Source organism: Oryzias melastigma, linkage group LG15 (genome assembly GCF_002922805.2).
Source record: "Oryzias melastigma strain HK-1 linkage group LG15, ASM292280v2, whole genome shotgun sequence".
NCBI classification, from domain to species: domain Eukaryota; kingdom Metazoa; phylum Chordata; class Actinopteri; order Beloniformes; family Adrianichthyidae; genus Oryzias; species Oryzias melastigma.
This window is the reverse complement of record NC_050526.1, coordinates 21,273,576-21,285,379: the sequence shown is the minus strand read 5'-3', so window position 1 is coordinate 21,285,379 and position 11,804 is coordinate 21,273,576. Positions and strand designations below refer to the sequence as shown.

The following is an 11,804-nucleotide window of genomic DNA, read 5'->3' as shown; positions in this document are numbered from 1 at the left end:
CCAAGAGGGATCAAATATAAAATGAATAAAATAGGGCCAAGTACAGAGCCCTGGGGAACGCCACAATTTACTTTTTTCACTGCAGAGCATAGGGAGCCGACAGCCACATTAAAAGTTCTTCCACTAAGGTATGAAATAAACCAATTTAAAACTGACCCAGAGAGACCGTAATCATTGTGAAGGCGTTGAATTAAAATGTTATGATTAACGGTGTCAAAGGCTGATTTCAAATCTAAAAGCACGAGGACAGTGTACTGGCCCGAGTCAGCTGCCATCAAAACATCATTAGAAACTCTCAAGAGAGCTGTTTCAGTGGAGTGATTCTTCCTAAAGCCTGACTGGAAAGAATCTGAGATTTTATGTTCTTCCAGGAACACGTTTAGTTGGTCAGCGACCACTCTCTCCAGGACTTTGGAGATGAAAGGAAGTTTCGATATAGGTCGGAAGTTATTTGGGTCTAACTGGTCTAAATTAGGCTTTTTAAGAACAGGATTTATCAAAGCGTGTTTGAGAAAGTTAGGGACAGATCCTAATTTCAAAGAAAGGTTAATGAGGTCAACAACAGTGGAACCTATACACTGGAACACTTTTAGAAAGACGGAGGTGGGAATAATGTCAAGAGGGCAGGACGAAGGTTTGATCCTTTCCAGCAGAGAATGAATGTCCTCTACTGAGACAGGAGCAAAACTGGACCATGAGTGTGAACAGTGTGGGCTCTGAGAGAGCTGAACACGGGCTAAAGGAGGGATGTTTGCTCCAACATCCAAAACCTTAGCTAAGAAACACTGAAGAAATGAGCTACAGTCAGGCAGAGAAAGGTTCGGGAATTTGGAGGAGCAGGGTGAAACGAGAGAGTTTAGAGTGCTGAAGACAAACTTAGGCGTTTTCTTATTAGAAGAAATAAGTTTGCAAAAGAAGGCAGATCTGGCCTGCTTTATCATTTCATTCAAGGAACAGATCAGATCTTTAAGATGTAGTCTATGCACTTCCAAATTCGTTGATTTCCATAAACGCTCCACTTTGCGACACAACCTTCTGGAGCTGCGGATTTCTTCATTCATCCATGGATGAGACAATTTGGGATAGGCACTTTTCACTCTGACAGGAGCGACCTGATTTAAAATGGTCTCACAATGACTGTTAAACGAATTCATAAAAGAGTCAACATCATAAAAGCTCTCAAAGGAATTAATGTCAAACAGGTCAGTAAAACTATCAGAAACATTCTGATCTAGAATACGGCGCTGTGACACAAGAGGAGCTGGAGAAGGTAAGAGAGGAAAAGTCACATTAAAATAGATCCAGCTGTGGTCACTCACAAGACTGTCTTCCAGACAAAGTTGGTGAATTTCTAGACCTAGAGAAAACACCAAGTCCAAAGTATGACCTTTAACATGGGTGGGACCTGTTACATGCTGAATAAAATTAAAGGACTCCATTAAAAATGATAATTCTGAACTAAAAACACAAGAAGAATCCTCAAAATGGGCATTAAAATCTCCCAATAAAAGCACTTTATCAAACTTTAAAATACCAGACAGAAACTCCTCAAACTCATCCAAAAAGACTCTGGCAGGACCAGGGGGTCGATAAATGATAATGCAGTAAAAAGAAGGGTTAAATCAAACCTTCACGATCTGGAGTTCAAATGAAGTAAAAGAGTCCGAGTTCAGTTTGGTGCTTGGGAAGAGGTCCCGGTGGATATAAGAGCCAGTCCACCCCCGCCCCGTCCAGATGGGCGGGGGGTGCTGAGCGCGGAGCAGTCCGGGGGGCACAGCTCGTTCAGGTGGGTGTGGTCCATCTCCCGCTGCCATGTTTCCGTGAGGCACAGGAAATCCAAACGCTCCGATGTGAAAGTGTCATTCAAATAAAAGGATTTGTTTGTAATGGACCGCGCGTTTAGCAGCGCAAACCTGAGCGTGTCCGTAGTTGTTCTTGAGGGTCGAGACCGCCTGGATCCCCGAAAATCCCGGCTCAAAGATCGTAGATTTCCGAGGTTTACTCCTCGGCGGCGCGGGCGGGGCGAGCAGGGTCTGCGAGCGTTTGACAGCTCCTCGAAGCCGATGACAGGTGTCAGCCAGCTGATCGGAGGCTCCAGCGAGCGGCGTGAAACGCAGAAACTTTTACACTCAGGAAGCTTTGCCGTGACCGACCGACCGACCGACCGACCGACCAGTCAAAGTGCTTGACTCCCTATAAGAAATATTTCCAGCTTCACTCAAAAATGAATGGTACAACACTTTGACCAATCGGATTGCTTTTAACTTTTTTTTTCTCCTTCGTAGATGTTTTTCTACAACGTTAACATGTCCCTCTCAGACCTGTCTGATGAGCACATCTCTTTTGGGGTATAACCTTTTTGTGTGGTCACACATATACAGAGGTTTAGTTAACCTTTCCTCAATTTTTATTGCTGTTTTGTTCATTTTCACAGGTCTATAATTCTGCCATATTTGACAGTCTACTGGGAATTGTCAAAGTAAGGACACTTAAACCAACGCATTTGAACAAACTTTATAAATTTAGCAGTTATAGATTTTCGTACATTTGTGTAAAAAACATATTTTTCCCTGCTCACAATTAGCTGGATTTGGGCTACATCTACAACCAACCTGGTCAGTAGGAATATTTGTTAAAAAAAGTTTTAAATATTGATGCTGGATTTCAATAATTGATGTGTATTATCTACAGGTCATGCCATTATGAGGAAATGGCTCCTGCTGGAGGATCCCGATGACTCCACCAAGGGGGGCAAAGGATACCTGAAAGTCAACATAATCATTGTGGGCACTGGAGACGAAGCACCGGTATCATCATCGTCTTCTTTCATCACATTTCTTGCTTTTTGGGTAGTGCTGAAAATGACCGTGGAAACTATTGATCTTGGCTACAGATGGAGAATAGACAGGTCAGTGCTGAGCAGGACGACATAGAGAGTAACCTGTTGATACCAAGTGGGGTCATCATGCGGATAGCCACGCTGAGCCTTAAAGTCTATCGTGCTGAAGATATGCCACAGAGTAAGTGATGCACCTTTAACATTTTATAGAACATTATATGATGTTTGGCAATATTGTTTGGTAGTGGATGCTGCCGTTGTTCAGACAATGAAGCAATTCTTTGGAGGAGAAGTAGACAAGAAAAACTTGGTCGATCCGTACTTAGAAGTCAACTTTGCCGGGAAAAAGGTATTTTTTTTAGGCTTCAATTGTTGTTTTTTGTACAAAAAAGTAAATTTTCTAGTAAACTTGAACTTTATTTTTTGCTTGTTTGTAGGAGTGCACTAAAAAAATTCAGAAAAATGCAAATCCAGAATGGAATCAGGTCATCAATCTCCATGTCAAAGTAAGAAAATCAGTATACATATATGGTTCTAATTTCCAAAACCCTCACCTACAATTTTGTATATTTTTTATAGTTCCCATCCATGTGTGAATGCATCAAGTTAACCATGTATGACTGGTAAGCAATGCTCTTTATTTTCACTACTGCTGTGGATGTTGAAACCAGGGTTTGACGTTGGGGTGTAGAAAAAAAAAATCAATTTGGCGATAAATGGCAATACTTGTACTGATTTAAAATGCTGACAAGGTGATATTCAAAAGCACATTCTTTCTATTTTTTCTTATTGTGAAAAATATTTTTTTGTTGAAATCAGACAATGTTAGAGAAACCAACCGAAATGCGTATTGTATTGTGAGCCAGGTATCATGATAAAGAAATTAATTGTACAATTTTATTACCGTTAAAGGTCTGTAAATCATGAGTTTTTTTCGAAGTCATACTCTTTGAAAAATAGTAAAAATTTGTTCTGGTACAATCTTGGGATATATCACGATATGTATTGTATCGTGATCAATGTATTGCAATATGTATCGTATCGCCAAAACACACCATTAGTTTGACATGTTTGCTTTTTAAGGGATCGTCTGATCAACAATGATGTCATTGGAACAACGTTTTTAAATTTAAGTCAAATATCTCACTCTGGTGGCGACTCTGAAGGTAATCCTCTCCATTTTTATTATTGCTGGTTTTCTCAGTTTTAAGACATTTTATTTACAGTACATCTAGCATAAGCTTTTTTATAACTGAATAATTGAAGCTCACAATGCATTCTCTGAAAGTAGATGCAATTTCCCTCTTGTTCCTTACGTAAAAAAAGTAACTTTTCAATTTTGACTCTTTGCAGCCTGAAATGAAAACTGCCACTGTTTGATATACAAGTAAACTAGTGCTGGCTTTGAAAAAATAAACAATAATGATCAAAATTGATCCAGAAATTATTTCATCACTTCAAATCCACAAATCAATTTTCCTCTAAAGTAGATCTTCTACTATTTTCAGGCTTTCTGATATTTATTTATAAATTAAAGTTTAACTTTTGATCATATTGGTGAAGTTTCTCATTCATCCACGTTTGTCCAGTGTCCTGAAGTTGAGTCATAGCAACTGGATTAAAAGAAGATTTTAAGTCAGTTGCTATGACACAACTACTTTCTGATTAGCTTATATATATAGTTTTGATAAACAGTTTTTACCCGATAAAAATGGCTTTAAACACGTCGATATTTAATCAGAGGAATCGTGGGTTTATGATTATAAAATAATTTGATTTAATATTTTTGCAGTGATCCTTAAAACACGCTTAAGCTTTTAATATGTTAGTAGAAATTATGGATCAATAAGATCTAACGCATTTAATAAGAAGCCAACAAAATAACAACAAAAATGATAAGAGTTTCAACAAATGTAGAAATAACATATTTTCAGAATAAAAGCACAAATTATACAAAGTATAAATTTACCATCCGACCAGTACAGCTGAAATATTTTGCTGCATTTGTTTGGTAAAATTTCCAAAAACAATGCTTGTTTTTGTCAGTGGGTTCCACAGCGTCAGATGTTGGTTTCCTCCCAACTTTTGGACCTTGCTTTGTTAATCTGTACGGAAGTCCTAGAGAGTTTGGAAACCTGCCTGACAGATTTGACGAACTCAACTGTGGCAACGTAAGACAACTGCAGCTCAAGTGTTCAAACTTGTAAACTTTATTTTTTTCTAAAATGCATTCTGGCGTGTTGCAGGGAGAAGGAGTTGCTTACAGAGGAAGGGTCCTTGTAGAGCTTTCTGTGCATTTGGATAGAAAAGTAGAGAAGAGTGTGGATGATATTCCAAATGATGACATCTTGGTGGCACAGGTAAACCTCTCTTACTGGAAGTCTATCATGGTCTTATGATCCTGTGAGTCTTTTTTCTTTACAGATTTTCTCCTAGCTGACATTTTTATCCGGTACAGAGCCCCCAGAGGGACATCAAAGTAATAAAAAATAATTCTAAAAATTTCAAAAAATTAAAGAAATATTTTCTCTGGTTACTATCTGGTACACATCAGATAGTAAGTCATGTGCACCAGATAGTAGTTAAAAAAATCTAAAAATTGAAAGTAAAAAAATGTTTTTTCTGGTTACTATCTGGTGTGCACCTGATAGTAACTTGTGCGTACTAAATACTAAATGAAAAAAAAATCTAAAAATTGAAGTAAAAACATAGTTTTTTTGTGGCTACTATCTGGTCTGCACCAGAGAGTAACTCGTACGCACAAAATAGTAACTGAAAAAAAAAAATCTAAAAATTGAAGCAAAAAATTTTTTTCTGGTTACTGTCTGGTGCGCAACAGATAGTAACTGAAAAAAAAAATCTAAAAGTTCAAGTAAAAAATTTGTGTTTTTTTCCTGGTTACTATCTGGTGTGCACCCGATGGTAATTGGTGCACACAAGATAGCAATTTAAAAAAAAATTCCAAAGATTGAAGAAAAAAGACATTTCTAAAATTTGAAGTAAAAAAAATCTGGGTAGTATCTGGTGCGCACCAGGTAGTGACTGACAAAAAAATTCAAAAGATTTTAGGTTAAAAAAACAAAAATTCTGGTTACTATCTGGTGTGCACCCGATACTAATTGGTTCGCACAAGATAGCAACTTAATAAAAAATTCTAAAGGTTGAAGATAAAAGACATTTCTAAAATCTCAAGTAAAAAAAAAAAATCTAGGTAGTGTCTGCTGCGCACCAGATAGTGACTGAAAAAAGTTAAAAAACAAAAATTCTGATTGCTGTCTGGTGTGCACCCGATACTAATTGGTGCGCACCAGATAGCAACTTTAAAAAAAATTCTAAAGATTGAAGAAAAAAGACATTTCTAAGAGTTCAAGAAAAAAATTCTAGGTAGTATCTGGTGCACACCAGAAAAAAATCCAAAAATTTAAGTTAAAAAAACAAAATTCTGATTACTAACTGGTGTGCACCAGTTGCTATCTGGTGAGCACCAGTTAGTAATGAGAATTTTTATTGTTTTTTAACTTCAATTTTTAGAAGAAACATTTTTTTTACTTCAGTTTTTTTCTACTTCAATGTCCCTTTAGGGGCTCTAAATTATAACAATAAAAGCAGATATTTTTCTGAAGGGATTTATCTGTTTATAAAGACAATCAGGATTCTTTTGAACACTCTTCTTGACAGCAAATGTTGTTCCACTGATCTCTGACTTTTCCATATTCTTTCCATTTGGGTTCAGAAGTACCAGCGCAGGAGGAAGTACTCTCTGTGTGCTGTCTTCCATACTGCCTGCATGCTACAGGAGCCTGGAGGGCCAATCCAGTTTGAAGTCAGCATGGGTAACTATGGCAACAAGCTGGATTCCACCTGTAAAGCCATGCCGTCCACAACCCAAAGCAGCTTTGCTGTGTTTGATGGTACGAACCAAAACCTGATGTTTATCAGACAAAATTTCATTTCACACCATTCATATAAATATACCCAAACTCTCTCTACAGACAATCAATATTATTACCTACCCTGGGCTGACTTCAAGCCAGTGGCGATCCTCACTTCTTACTGGGAGGACATCAGTCACCGTTTGGACGCCATCAACATGCTCCTCTTCACTGCTGACCAGATGGTAAGAAGACTTCAATCTCTTTCACATCAACATGTTTGTCAGTTGAAAATGTGCTACTTGATTGTGTTTTAACTATTTTCAGGAATCAAACCTAAATTTGTTGAAAGCAGCCATCTCGGCCAAGGAGCCTGAGTCCCGACTGACAGAGATTTGGCTCAAACTCATTGACGGCGTCATTGACGATCTTAATAGGTAAAACGTACAAACCTGTAACGGCTAGTTGAGTTTGACGCATGCGCAGCAGTTTGATCAAATTTGACTTTTTACTCCAGATTAATGCTACCGGCCCTGGAGGATCGGTACAATGTCACAGTGCTGGATCTCAAAAAAAAGCATCTGCGGGATGCGGCCCTGTACAACATCATGGAGATGGCCTGCAAAATGAAAGAAGAAGCCAAAGATGTTGGGTCTACTGTCGCTGACATTGAGCTCTGGCTGGAGAGAATCAAGCAGCTGGCAGAAGAGGTCTCTGATGTATATATGAGGACTGTAACGATTTTTTAAAAATACGGATCGATTCATTTTGATTCAATTAACAAGTTGCCTAAAATAGATCCTCCTGGTTTGATTGTAGAAATATAAATCAATTCATCAATTAAATTGATAGTATGTATGCAGGAACATGCAGCTGACGATGATATCCTTTGAAATGTGTTTTCATTAGCCTCAAAATAGCATACCTGATGTGATCATCTGGATGTTCAGAGGAGAGCAGCGAGTGGCTTACGCCAGAATCCCAGCCCACCAGGTCCTGTACTCAAGTCACAGCAAACAGGCTTGTGGGAAACACTGTGGAAAGACTCAGACCATCTTCATGCAGGTGATAATCACAACCTTTAATGTCCCCTCTGAAGCAACACCTTTTAAACCAACTTATTCTCTTTGTTTAAGTATCCCATGGATAAAAACAAAGGTTTGACGATTCCCGTTCAACTCCGTGTCAACATGTGGCTCGGCCTCTCCGTTCAAGAGAAAGAGTTCAACGAGTTCTCTGAAGGAAGCTTCAGCATCTGTGCTGAAATGGTAATATAAAAAAATTCAAATATGAATTTCTTCACAAACTTTTTTTGAATCGTACAACTTTTTTAAAAAAAAAACACATCTTTTGTCACTTCAAAGTACGAGAATCAGGCTTTGTTTGGAAAATGGGGAACCGCCGCACTGGTCAATTGTCCCAAGTTCTCGGATGTTACCGGAAAAATCAAACTCAAACAAGAGAGCTTCATGCCTCCCCTGGGATGGGAATGGGAGGGAGGTTGGTTTATAGAACCAGAACGAGGGTATGTACTGCATCTCTGTATCATGCATACAATCACACAAACAGTTTTTTTTAGGTTACTGGAATGCACGAGTTTAAGCGCCAACATCCTGTTGTCGCTCAACAGTCACAAAAGCTACCTAGAAATATCCTATTTATTTATTTCAATTTATAAAGACATATTTCACACAGTCTTAGAACAAATGAGTGACAGTTATGATTGCAAAATCTAAACTTTTGTACAATTTCAACCCCTAAAATATTTCTACAAAGTGTTGAGTCCATTTGTTTGCAATGTGAGTCAATTTATTTCCTTTTTTTAAGAATAAATGATTTAAAAATGATTGCCAAACAATCAATTAAATTCTCAAATCGAAGCCTGATAGAAGTTTATGCACACATTTGCCAAAATAGCTTTTTCCTTCATTTCCTACTTTTCTTGTGATTGTGATGTCTGGTGATCTGCAGCTTGCTGACGGAGGCAGATGCAGGCCACTCAAAGTTCACAGACGAAGTTTTCCAGAATGAAACCCGTTTTCCTGGTGGAGAGTGGAAGCCTGCAGCTGAGCCGTACACAGACCTGGTATGCTTTATCGCTTTTAGCTAAGCACATAAATCCTTTTGTCTGTGGAATAATGTGAATTATGTACCTAGTTTTAGCACATAAGGCTTTCTATCTATGCTTTTTTATGGTAAACATTGCATATTTGCTTCATGGATAGTATTTTTTTTAAGTGTGTTTTAGTTTTTTGCCATGTAGCTGGCAATTAACGTTCATTAGTGCTATTATTTCTTGTCTGAATGCCTAAATAACAGCTTAAGTGATGGAGAGGTCATGCATTTATTTACATATATGCATCTAAAAATTGAAAGTAAGGGTCTGAAGCTTAAAGCACCAGAGACACATTTGTCTTATTATTGGGTTTGTAGTTTTGATTTTTTTAAGTTAAGTTTTGGTATTTTTGTTTAGATTTTTAACATATCAGATAATTGAGTAAATAAATTAGATGCTTTATTATCAAATTAAGTTAAAAGCGTAAATTCTTATCAGCTGGACAATAGTGTGTCTTTGGTGTTTAGAGGCAAAGTTCTTTAAGTATTTAATGCACAGCATTTTTTTTTAAGATTTGATTCTACGCCAATGTTGTCTAGCTTAAATGTAATAGTAAAATAAGAAATAATGACAAAAACTACCATGCTTGAATTCTTACACTAAATCTGCTGCATCAGGAACACTCAATTTGACTCAGGAAGTATTTTATTTTGAAAGGAGCATGTGTGCTGTTGCAAAAAATAAAATAGGTTAAAATTGTGATATATAGAAAAATATAACACTGTTATAATACAATCGTTGTAAAGATTTAAAAGCTATATTTAATAAATTGATTAATTAATAGCCAAAAAAACATTAAAAACATGTATTTTTTAAAGTAATTTTTGGCTCTCGCTGAAGTTCGGTTGGTGATAAATAGTCAAACTGGTTTTCTAAGTGTTAAAAGTTGCAGATTTAGACTATGAGACATTTTTCAGACATTAAAAAAGGTGTCGCAGTGAGTTTTTGGATCTTTTAATAAACTCTATATTATGTCTGAGTTATAAGTTGACGTCCTAAATCAGTTCCATAATGAAAACTTAAAAAAAGAAGGCGGAGGTTGGATTTTTTCCACAGAAAATGAGGCAACTTTAAAGTAAAAATCAAGGCACTTGTCACTTGTATTAATAGATAAAAATAGCTTACTTGTTGTACAAGTTTTATTTCTTTACTGCTAAGTGGGGAAAATACTCTATGTGAATGATGGTAATCTGTGTGCTGCATAGAATGGGGAACAGCTTCAGAGCCCTGAAGAGTTCGAGTGTCCTCCTGGATGGACCTGGGAGGGCGACTGGAGTTTTGACAGCAACAGACCTGTAGATGAGAAAGGTTACACTTCAAAATAGTTTCTTAACTTCTACTTTTTTATTTTATTTTAATGTTTTAAATATAAACACATATTTTTGTATACATATACACCAGGTTGGGAGTACGGAGTGGTCCTACCCCCTAATGAGAAACCTGGTTCCTGGGTTGCAGCAGAGAAGATGTTCCATGTCCACCGCAGGAAGAGACTTATCAGATCAAGGAGGAAAATACCGGAGAAAAGGATTGTCGCTAAGGTATAGGAAAGAGTAAATTAAAAAAAAGGAGAGCAGATTTGGAATATCTTCACTCATTTGTTTCTTCTGCAGAGGCAAAATTCCGAAGAAGGCTGGGAATACTCGTCCCTGTTTGGTTCAAAGTTTCACAGTAAGGAGCGCTGCTCCGACACCTTTCGTCGCCGCCGCTGGAGGAGAAAGATGGTCCCTTCTGACTGCTCTGGTTGTTCTGCCATCTTCAAGCTGGAGGGAGCATTGGTGAGTTAGAACAAGTTAGAATTTGCCATCTGAGTCACTTCCTGGAATTATTATGCACTAAAGCTCTGAGAAATGTTGGAACTTCATACTTTTCAGTTTTTTCTCAAATACTGTTGCTTTTCTCAGAAGTGCTTCTTCCTAGTAGCTGCCTGTGTTTTGTTGGCAGGGTGTTGATGTTAAAGAAAAGGCGAGTAGAACAGAGGCAGACAAATTGCTCGGTGCCAAGACCCCCACTGTTTCCTGTCATTTCAGTCGTGAGTAATTTGGTCCGATAAGATCCTTTCCCTGTCTCTAACGCTGATCAAAGACGTTTTAATCACAGCCTCCCAAATTCTTTGGCGGGGACTCAGTGATGCATGTTAAAAAAGTTTGAAATCCTCTTCCTTTAGGCTCGTACATTTACCATCTCAGGGTGTACGTCTACCAAGGCAGGAATCTCTGTTCCATGGATCACAACAGCTTCTCCGGTAAAAACAACACCAACATGAAGTGGAATTTGTCATCATAAATACATTTCTGGATGTTTACATTGTTATTTGCCAAATAAAAAGACAGTCTTCTATTGCACTTTTTATATAAAATGTTACATTTCAAGGTGCTTGACATGAATGCTTAAAAATAGGTTAAGTGCAGATGGAAAAATATGAACTGTCTCTATCATATCAATAACAAAATAGTAAAATAATAATTATAAGAAAGTGAGAATCCAGAACAAATATGTAGCAGTGAAGGAAACACTGGAGTTACAGAGAAAAAACAAAAATCAATTTAAAACTTTATCAAATCATGTCAAATCAAATCAAAGTAAATCAAATAAAATGAAGTAATGTCTAATTAAATCAAATCAAGAAAAATCTATTTAAAATTAAATTAAATCAAATGAAATCAAATCAAAACAAGTCAATTTAAATCAAAGTAAAATCAAATTAAAATTAAATTAAATCAAATCATCTCTAATTAAATCAAATAAGGTCAAATCAAATCAAAACAAGTCAAATCAAGTCTAATTAAATTAAATCAAGTCATACCAAATCAAAACAAGTCAAATCAAGTCAATTTCAGATCAAATTTAAGTCAAATTTTCAAGCCAAGTTTTCCAACTGGTGTAATTCAAAGTGCTTTTCATAAACATAATCAAATTTTAAGAAACAAAATCAAGACAAAAGGCAAGGCAAATAAATAAATTACTTACAAACATA

General features: G+C 36.9%; 2 protein-coding genes and 1 long non-coding RNA gene across 6 annotated transcripts in view; 1 reads left to right on the top strand and 2 right to left on the bottom strand.

The window, feature by feature from the left end:
• The window catches only part of LOC112161595 (leucine-rich glioma-inactivated protein 1), a 23,500-nt gene extending 21,560 nt beyond the window's left edge, over positions 1-1,940 (bottom strand). The window contains exon 1 of the mRNA XM_024296840.2: positions 1,629-1,940. The gene's annotated coding sequence lies outside the window, so the exon portion shown is untranslated. The remainder of the gene's footprint in view (positions 1-1,628) is intronic.
• LOC112161506 (myoferlin) overlaps positions 1-11,804 on the top strand; it is a 25,073-nt gene that overhangs the window by 5,966 nt on the left and 7,303 nt on the right. For 2 of the 3 annotated variants that reach the window (XM_036215623.1, XM_036215624.1), the window contains 23 exons: positions 2,286-2,348; positions 2,435-2,479; positions 2,585-2,615; positions 2,692-2,807; positions 2,894-3,020; positions 3,085-3,188; positions 3,277-3,345; positions 3,419-3,462; positions 3,923-4,005; positions 4,886-5,010; positions 5,086-5,199; positions 6,573-6,956; positions 7,039-7,148; positions 7,229-7,421; positions 7,621-7,776; positions 7,848-7,979; positions 8,076-8,236; positions 8,683-8,797; positions 10,033-10,135; positions 10,229-10,368; positions 10,441-10,605; positions 10,772-10,859; positions 10,995-11,072. In XM_036215623.1, coding sequence (XP_036071516.1) covers positions 2,286-2,348; positions 2,435-2,479; positions 2,585-2,615; positions 2,692-2,807; positions 2,894-3,020; positions 3,085-3,188; positions 3,277-3,345; positions 3,419-3,462; positions 3,923-4,005; positions 4,886-5,010; positions 5,086-5,199; positions 6,573-6,956; positions 7,039-7,148; positions 7,229-7,421; positions 7,621-7,776; positions 7,848-7,979; positions 8,076-8,236; positions 8,683-8,797; positions 10,033-10,135; positions 10,229-10,368; positions 10,441-10,605; positions 10,772-10,859; positions 10,995-11,072 — 2,746 coding nt within the window. The remainder of the gene's footprint in view (positions 1-2,285; positions 2,349-2,434; positions 2,480-2,584; positions 2,616-2,691; positions 2,808-2,893; positions 3,021-3,084; positions 3,189-3,276; positions 3,346-3,418; positions 3,463-3,922; positions 4,006-4,885; positions 5,011-5,085; positions 5,200-6,572; positions 6,957-7,038; positions 7,149-7,228; positions 7,422-7,620; positions 7,777-7,847; positions 7,980-8,075; positions 8,237-8,682; positions 8,798-10,032; positions 10,136-10,228; positions 10,369-10,440; positions 10,606-10,771; positions 10,860-10,994; positions 11,073-11,804) is intronic. The other variant, XM_024296670.2, reaches the window with a different exon arrangement.
• Positions 9,766-11,804, bottom strand: part of LOC112161509 — a 10,878-nt gene continuing 8,839 nt past the window's right edge. For both annotated transcript variants that reach the window (XR_004949226.1, XR_004949225.1), the window contains exons 2-3: positions 10,253-10,590; positions 9,766-10,120 (exon numbers count right to left, since the gene is read on the bottom strand). This is a non-coding gene — a long non-coding RNA (uncharacterized LOC112161509). The remainder of the gene's footprint in view (positions 10,121-10,252; positions 10,591-11,804) is intronic.